At 37.4% G+C, this 9,094-nt stretch overlaps 1 protein-coding gene across 1 annotated transcript in view; it reads left to right on the top strand.

Annotated features, from left to right (window-relative positions):
- The window catches only part of LOC106871709 (heme peroxidase 2), a 17,377-nt gene extending 9,240 nt beyond the window's left edge, over positions 1-8,137 (top strand). Inside the window, exons 7-12 of the mRNA XM_014918319.2 lie at positions 1,243-1,338; positions 2,699-3,170; positions 3,856-4,068; positions 5,192-5,358; positions 6,533-6,635; positions 7,833-8,137. Of these exons, the coding sequence (XP_014773805.2) occupies positions 1,243-1,338; positions 2,699-3,170; positions 3,856-4,068; positions 5,192-5,358; positions 6,533-6,635; positions 7,833-8,028 (1,247 nt within the window). The 3' untranslated portion in view covers positions 8,029-8,137. The remainder of the gene's footprint in view (positions 1-1,242; positions 1,339-2,698; positions 3,171-3,855; positions 4,069-5,191; positions 5,359-6,532; positions 6,636-7,832) is intronic.
- The last annotated feature ends 957 nt before the right edge of the window (positions 8,138-9,094 follow it).

Genomic DNA, 9,094 nt, shown 5'->3' with positions numbered 1-9,094 from the left:
AGCAGTTGCAAAGAGACAATCTTCTTTGTGAATCTTCTCTGGATTGCTTCAAGGTCTGCTGTTAATTTCACACTGGTGGGTGACCACAGCTGTGAGCAGTAATCCAGGCGGCTGAGGACGAATGTCCTCCAGAGGATCATCATGGTTTCCTTATCTCTGGTTCTGAATGTTCTCAGGATCCATCCAGCAAATCGTCTGCACTTTGTGGCCATCCTGGTAATGTGCACTTGGAAAGAGGTATCATCACTCATGTCGATACCCAGGTCTCTCACTGATTTAGGCTCTGGGATTGAGATTCTCTGCGGACCAGTGTACTCTGTAAGTTTCATATTCAGTTTTGGGCGTTGGTAGCGCAGGGCTTGGAATTTTTCAGCATTAAACTGCATATATAGTAAAGAGTATTTGCCAACATAATTTGGCAGTCTTGATTAGGACGAATGTTACTGTTATCTAGCCCCAGGAAACATCGTGAGGCTAAATAACAGTAACATTCGTCCTAATCAGGACTATCACATTATGTTGGCAGATAATTTTTACTCTAGAGTACTGTTACTGAAAGTTTCTCGTTCAGAAATTTAGAAATAATACAACATTACACGCATTTTCCGACTTCACTTTTTTTTCTTGGAACAGTCGTGTTCCAATTTCAACTCTTAACAATAAAACACATGGTGATTTGAAAACGACAGATTACACATATTTTTCTTGGACCCTTTTATCATTGTCAAATACATCTTATTTATAAAATCCAATTGAGATGGTCAGTGGCGAACTGGACAACAGACAAAAATATTAAAGTCTCGCCGAAAATATAACATACTACCCCATCTTTTTCTCCCCTCTCTTTCTTCCCTCTCTCTCTCTCTCACTCTCTCACTCTCTTTCCCTCTCTATGTCTGTTAAATACAATGACATAGGAATCATTTGTCGTGATTTTGCTTTCAAATGAAAGAACATACACATTAAAATTAAATAAAATTGGATTTATTGAAACCAATACAGTAAGTGAAAGTGTTAACAAGTACCGTTTCATATTTGCGAATGAGCTCTAAAATATATGTACGTGTTTATGCATAAATGGTGTCTGTGAATCTGTGCGGGGTGAATATATAGATATATATTCATTCTTTATTTTTTATGCCTATATTTTATTCTGAAATAAAAGAAAACAACAAACAAAACAACATCAATAATCTTTCAGTTTATTATAACTACAGAATGTCTTTCTTTATGTACCTCTAGGTTTATTGCTAACAACCTCAGCTGAAGATTTCGATTTATTACCTGTTAATAACTCCTCTTTCTGTCGAGTACCGGACAATTTCTGTTTTATCACTGGTAAGGTCATTGTTTTTTTCCTTCGGCAATAATTCCTAAAAGAAAATTTCCCTAGTTCGGTAATTGTTATTGATGTGTATAAAAACAGCATAAAGCTGTTGAATGGTTGAATCAGTAGAGTGACGGCCGAACAAAATTGCTTTGTCTTATATAGTTACTTTCCTTTACGTTCTGAGTTCAAATACCGTCCAAGTTGTCTTTGCCTTTTTGGGTCGATAAGGAAATCAGAAGTTGAGCATTGAAATTAACGTAATACATATTACTCCCACACCCATACCACCTCCCACTCCACTCACACCAGCACCGACCACATCTCAGCACCCACACCACACACTATTATCCACACACCCACACACAATTTTCAATAGCGTCACTACACAAACCACTATACAAGCAGCCACAATGTTCAGCTCAGTACATACACCACACACCCTCATGTACACTCCCATTCCCACACAAGCACATAATACCTGAACACAGACAATATATATTCCCATACCCACACAAGCACATGATATTTGAACACAGATAATACATATATCATTGGTTGTAAGTGAAACAAGCTAAAAGCGATTTCATAGTTTAAACGTAAGAACTACAAAATTACATTTTAATTATGTGGATCTAAGAATGAGAAAAGAGAAAGTGAAACCAAAATTAGTCATAAATTGTTGCTTAGCTCTTGGGCCCACCATAATCAAACAGATCTATTATCAATAATGTTCATCTCGCCGTGTTCCCAGCATAGTACATCTAGGACTATACTTTAAGACGACAGAGTATGATTTTGAAGGTTAAATAGTTGCTATTTCTAAAATAAATACAGAGAAATATATATTTGCTATTTGAGCTGTTAGTTTTCATTATTTAAGATTAGCTATTCATCCATCTTCTCCGCCCACTTATTCCTGGGAGAGTCGTGGGTGAAGAGTTCTCTGGCACTTCCTCTATATGGTTCTCTCAGAAGCAAACGTCATTACACTTTCCTGCTGATTTCCCAAGTGCGACCAACTAAGATTATGGATATCATCCGACCATTCTTGATCCATCCCTTGGTATCCAGCAAGTTAGTCTTCAGCCGTCTTGCAATTCGTTCCTACGTCACTCTAATCACATGTCCCTTGTGCCGGAGCTATAACCTCTCAATGTATCGGCTCCGCCTTATCAGCTCGGCCTGAATAGACTCCCTTATCTTCAAACTGTGAACCCCGTTGAATAATGTTACTCCAATCCTCCCAGTGAACTCTGCATGTAAGGTTAGTTATTGAATAAATATCTCAGTTATAATGAGTTTTCCCAGTCAAAAATAAATAACCAACTAAAAGATGATTTCGTTCACTATCCCTTCCTTTGTTTACAGGTGATGCAAGAGCCAATCAAAACAACATGCTTCTAACGTTGCACACTGTATTTCTCAGAGAACATAATCGTATTGCAAGATTTCTCCGTGTTGTAAATCCCAATCTTGCCGACGAAGAACTTTTTCAGGAATCAAGGCGGATAAATATTGCACAAATGCAGAATATCGTCTACAGAGAGTATCTCCCTCGTATTCTCGGCGTTTCTGCAGTGCAGTCCCATGGATTGCAGTTACTGAATAGTGGCTTCGAAGAATATAATCAAAATATTAACCCAGCCATTAACGTAGCATTTTCTGGCGCTGCTTTTCGTTTCGGTCATTCAACAATCCGGTCGACATTTTCCAATGGTGTAGGTCAGCAAATTTTGCTGTCCACTTCATTCAATACCAACGATCCTTTCTACGTGGTTGATAATGCCGTTGGTAATTTCATACGGGGTCTTTTAGTTGACCAAGCTCAAACAACAGATAGGTAGGTTTTAACAGTTGTTTATTGATAATTGTCAAATGAAGGTGTGAGATTATATTTTATGCTTGGAATATTAAATAAGTAAAAGTAGGATCAAATGTGCAGTGAGATTCAAGGCTGAAGAGATGCCACGCGGTGCATGAAAGACAAGCAGCCCAATTGAAAGAGTGTGTCCAGAAAGATACTGGGGGTGGGGACAACACTTATAAGGAAAGATAGAAGAAAGGGGAATATTGTGGGAAACTACCGTCCCATAGCAAGACTTCTTAAGGCAACTGGAAATCCCATGCAAGATTGATGTCTTGCAAAAAAGCAGCCTTATTGGGCACAGCGCACATCTTAAGGAAAATATTATCAGTCTGAGGTCCTCGTTGTGACTTAACAGATGACTAAAGATTCCGGTGCATTGTACCTACACTGTGCTACGAAGGAATACTACCACTACTACTACTACTACTACTACTACTACTACTACTACTACTAATAATAATAATAATAATAATAATAATAATAATAATAATAATAATAATAATCTGTCTGTCTATCTTTCTCTCTTTCTCCCTCTATCTCCATGTATATATATATATATATATATATATATGTATGCATGTATATATATATACACGTATGCATGCATGTATGTATATATATATTACCGCTATGATAAGTTTTCAATATTTCTCTACAGATTACTTTCTGATCAAGTAACAGATCGTCTCTTCGAGTCTGTTCCCGGGCAAAGTCTAGATTTGGCTTCAATGAACATACAGAGAGGTCGCGATGTTGGATTAAGACCCTACATCCATTGGCGACAATGGTGTGGTCTTTCTTTCCCGAGAAGTTTTGCAGATCTTGTGGACCATACAGAAGAAGAACAAATTAGACTTCAAAGAGTATATTCGTAAGTTTCTCATTATGCTAAGTTTGTAATTATTATATTACGTTTCTTTCTTTCTTTCTTTATTTCTTTCTTTCTTTCTTTCTTTCTTTCTTTCTTTCTTTCTTTCTTTCTTTCTTTCTTTCTTTCTCCTTTCTCTCTGTCTCTCACACACACACACTTTTACTTTCTCCCCTTTTGACGTTTACATATATGCATACATAATACATATGCGCGCGCGTGTGTGTGTGTGATGCTTTCAGTTTAATTTTCCATGCTGGTGATGTTTGATTTTCTGGAACAGTATTTTGCGACCGGATGCTCTTCAAGTCGCCAACCCTTTTGTCGTCTCTTATGACCGGCAGTAACAGCTTAAACGAACGGAGGAAAAGCTTTACACACCACAGTAGTGTATAATTGTTTATTCAGGCTGATCAAATGTTTTGTTATTCTACTGTTACCCTGGCGTGTTGCCGAGAAATCTAATGAAAGAATCTGGATAAAGATACGAGTAAGAAGTCGGACAGAAACAAAAAGCAAACAAAGGGAAGAGAAAATGTTTGACAGGAAGAAAAACTAGTGATGGTTCTGTAATCTTGGGGTTATGCTTCAAGATGACGCACACGTATCCAAAAACTCTACCTTGGAACACACACCACCTTACATCTGCATTAAAACAATATTAAATGCGTTGTAATTGAATCTATTTACAAATATGATGAAATTATCCGTACATTTACATTTAGCTTTAATATGCGCGTCTCTTCTTTCGGATAAACAAAATACGAAGTACACGGATTATTTTTGGTCTTCAAAATAAAATACCGTGGATTATTATTTTAAATAAATGACTGTAGAAAGACTCAGCTATCAAAAATGGCAGCAAAAGATGTGACCTGTGAACTTCGGAAAAAAGGCTTGCACGAAAAAATTCACTGCAGCCAGGGAAATATTTACTGTGTTTTTGGATGCGTCGTATTCTCTTGTGCTACGTCTCCCAACCATACAGAACTTGCTGATTTATCTCCCAAACAACCTATAACTAAACATTTCTGTTTCCCGTGTTTCTTTTTCCTTTTATGTCTTTGTGTCTTTAGATATATATATATATATATATATATATATATATATATATATAATGTTTCAGGGATGTTGCTGATATTGATCTTTGGACAGGGGGTCTATCAGAAAGACACATGAATGGTAGTAATCTAGGACCAACGTTTGCTTGCATCATTGGACGCCAATTCTTGTTGCTGAAGTCCGGGGATCGATTCTGGTATGAGAATTCTGGTCCTCAAAAATTTACATCCAGTAAGTTTCTCGTTCTATCCAATGTTCTTTTTTTTTTCCTTATTTACTCTACTATTTTAAAAAGATTTTTGATTTACAGAAAGGAAATTGTAGCTTTAGCTATTCTGAAAGTCTAACTATCTCGATTGAACTCTTCTTAACCATACTTAAGTCTTGGCCATACTTAGGTCGGTAGCTAAACTGAAGTCTCATTATCCTTACTGAAAACTTACCATAAGTTTGTCGATTGTTCCACATTTTTATAGATTATATTTCTGCGTTCACTTTCATTACTTGTGTATCAATGTATGTGCGCGTGCAATTATGTATAATTTGATATACATTAGTAAAGATAAGTTTAACACATTAATTAACGCGTAACATCTTCATTAACGCCGCCACTGAATATAGGACTTTTATATTACTCATGTGGTATTCACGAATGTTGAGGGAGAGCTACAGTTAATTTTACAGACTTCGGCACTTGACAGCCACTACAGATGGACGATAGACCGAGCTGTCTTCAGTAGTGATTCGAGCTTTATGATGAATAAGATCATAATTAAATCCTGCATATGTGATTGCGTGTGTGTGTATGTATTTGTGAGTGTGAATGTATGTGTGAGTGTATGTGTGTGTGCGTGCGTCCGTGCGTATATGTGTGTGTATACGATTATCAGCTATAATCACATATTATAATAATTATATACACATCGGTGTGGAATTCGCCTATAAAATAGTGCGCCGTACAAATAAACCATGGGAGTTTTCACTCCACCCGAACCTTACTCGGTGTTACAATGTACATGATAAATGTAAGGAACCAGTGATTCATTTGTTTGAGAAAAAAAAAATTCACAAGACCCATGATATAAAATATAATAGCTTCGCAGAATACTGTTGTTCTGATTTCAAACATGAATTTATACATATTCCATATAAGGAAAGTACAAGGACACATGCTGAAAGACTATACTAGACACACTGAGGATAGTAAGTTGTCAAGCTCTAAGTTGTCAAACATTTCATGTAATATTTCAAAATATGGGACACTGTTTTCCTCATGTTCAGTGGTGGTGGTGGTGGTGGTAGTAGTAGTAGTAGTAGTAGTAGTAGTAGTAGTAGTAGTAGTAGTAGTAGTAGTAGTAGTAATCAATAAAATGTGTTGATTGTAACGTTTTTCTTTAACATCTAGACCAGCTTGCAGCTCTACGCCAAAGCAGCCAATCTCGGATTTTGTGTGACAATAGCAATGTTGTCACTATCCAAGCCGACCCGTTTACAAAAGTATCAGAAACGTAAGTACGACCTAGTAATAATAACTTCTTTTTTTTTATGTGGTGGTGGTGGTGGTAGTCGTGGTTTTATTTGGGTTATAGGCTAAGACAATCTTCTAATGGAATGAAATAGAATGATGTAGGATAATCACTGTATCTATTTACAACTTGATGGACTGATTCAGCAACAGTTAAGAACTTGAACCATGATCACAGTATAGAACGGGTGGCGGCATCGAACCATTAGCCTTTTGGTCGGTGATCCTCTTCGCCACTCATTCAGTCAAATATGTGTGTCAAAAGCTAAGTGAGCGTGGTTTGTAAGAAACTCACCAAAGCTTAGTTTCAAACCACAAAACATAATCCAATTGGTTATTCTATTAATCTATTAGTTATTAAATTTTAATTCCAAGACATTGTTGCCTTCCTCATTAGTTTATAGCATGGTCAGAATCCGTCAGATGGAAGGATAAAATGAATGAATAAATAAGTAAATAAATAAATAAATACATAAATATTCTTTTCCTCGGCGGCTGAGGGCCTCAGAGACAACTCCATTATCCCCTCGTTGTGTTTTCATGTTCTCTTCAGGAAGACTAGGGTCTCTTCCGACTCGACCTACTTCCTTAGTCTTCGCCGTTTGCAGGCCCTCACAGGCACTGGATGTTTATTCTCGAAGCTGCTTGTTTCTTAACCTAGCTACTTTCCAGGGTTACCAAGCCCAGACCGCCCAGTTACACTGCCAGTGATAGCACATTAGTGCTATCTCCAAGATCTATTTTAAAACAAAAGCTGAGGAAGTACCACATTCCCACTTGTCTTAAAGTACGCTGGACACTAACCGGGAATTTTCGCGCTATTACTTGATGGTCGTTGATTCTACGTTGGAATTCACCCGTCCTTTTGAGAGGTAATTTGTTCTACTGGGTTTCTAGCAATTCTCCTCATCAGACAAGTCTATTGAGGGAGCCACTCCAGAAGCAGACGGCTCGATCATAGAATAGATTGCATTGGGTTACATATGAGAGACACATCTAAGCGACCTGACTTAATACTTCGCTGTACTATGAAGGATGTTTCAATACCGGAAGTTCACAGATTACTCTAGGAAAACAGATCGGAGCATAGGTATAAAACTTTTATTCCAAATGTGCATCAAGAACTGTCTTCACCGATTGTCTCATAATTCTTTTTTTTTTTTTTTTAATTTACTTTCAGAAATCCAGTTGTTAGTTGCGATTCCTTACCAGAAGTGGACTTGTGTCTGTTTGGTAGAAGCATGGCGGAATGGAGCGAATGGTCGACCTGCGAAATTGGAATTAGACGTCGTGAGAGAGTTTGTCTCGGACCAACTGATGGTCTTTGCTCATGTGAGAAGAACTCGACGGAAACTGATATTGAAAGATGTGAATAACCTCTAGACCGTGGAGTCAAACCGAAGAGGAAAAAAAAAAAACCTAGAAACTACAAAATTGCTTTATACTTTTGTTTCGTCAATAAAAGACTTTTCTGGTAGATGTTAACGCTTTTGTGTTAAAGTTCATTCTACTGAGATGTACTTGCATAGCAAGTGACCTGATCTCAGATCGTGTGCTGAAACAAAAACAATTGCAGTGTGGAAGGTGTTTATAAGCCATTAAAATTAATGTGTCAAAATATTTTCGTCGCTTTGAGACCGCGACCTGTTCACTGACAAAATTCGTGATGCAACACGGAATTTTGTCAGTGAACAGGTCACGGTCTCAAAGTGACGAAAATATTTCAATGTTGAAGTGAATCTAACGGTTTTGTGTGTTTTTAATTGGCTTATAAACACCTTCCACGCTGAAATTGTTCATTTTACTGTTATTGGTAATTTGTAAAAGTAATCAGCTATAAATTAACGCTTGTGTAAGTGTTAAGTATAAGTTTCACACACACACACACATACATATATACATACATACATACATATGTGCGTGTGCGTGTGTGTGTGCATAATATATATGCATATATATAAATATATATGAATATATGTGCATAATGTATATGTGCATAATACACATATACGCCTTAGTAACGAAGTAAACTATGAATAATCAACATCCCTTTGGTGAATGAATAATTTCTTTTAGTAGTTGAGTTCTGTCTACGCGAATTAAAAGGTTTCGTGGTTTCATACGAATATATTTGCATGAAATATATAGTGACAACTGCTATACACATACATACACACACATATGTACACATGCATATATATGATATATGATATACGCCTCTCACGCCCCACTGTGACGAATTCGGGACTCGCACTGATGTCAGCCAGTTCATGCGCCGCATCAAACTGTGCGCGTTCTTCCATACATCAACACAGCGTCCCAACAATAGGGACTACTTCTCGGACCTGGGACGCCGCCCATCCAACTGGACGCCGCCTCCAGGCCAATTCAGTAGCCTAAACTTGTTCGTGGATGACTGTAAGGCGTTGGTCGAGCGTTTCG

Source organism: Octopus bimaculoides, chromosome 20, assembly GCF_001194135.2.
Source record: "Octopus bimaculoides isolate UCB-OBI-ISO-001 chromosome 20, ASM119413v2, whole genome shotgun sequence".
Lineage (NCBI taxonomy): Eukaryota > Metazoa > Mollusca > Cephalopoda > Octopoda > Octopodidae > Octopus > Octopus bimaculoides.
Note: the sequence above shows the minus strand (reverse complement) of the source record. Positions and strands in the feature narration are given on the sequence as shown.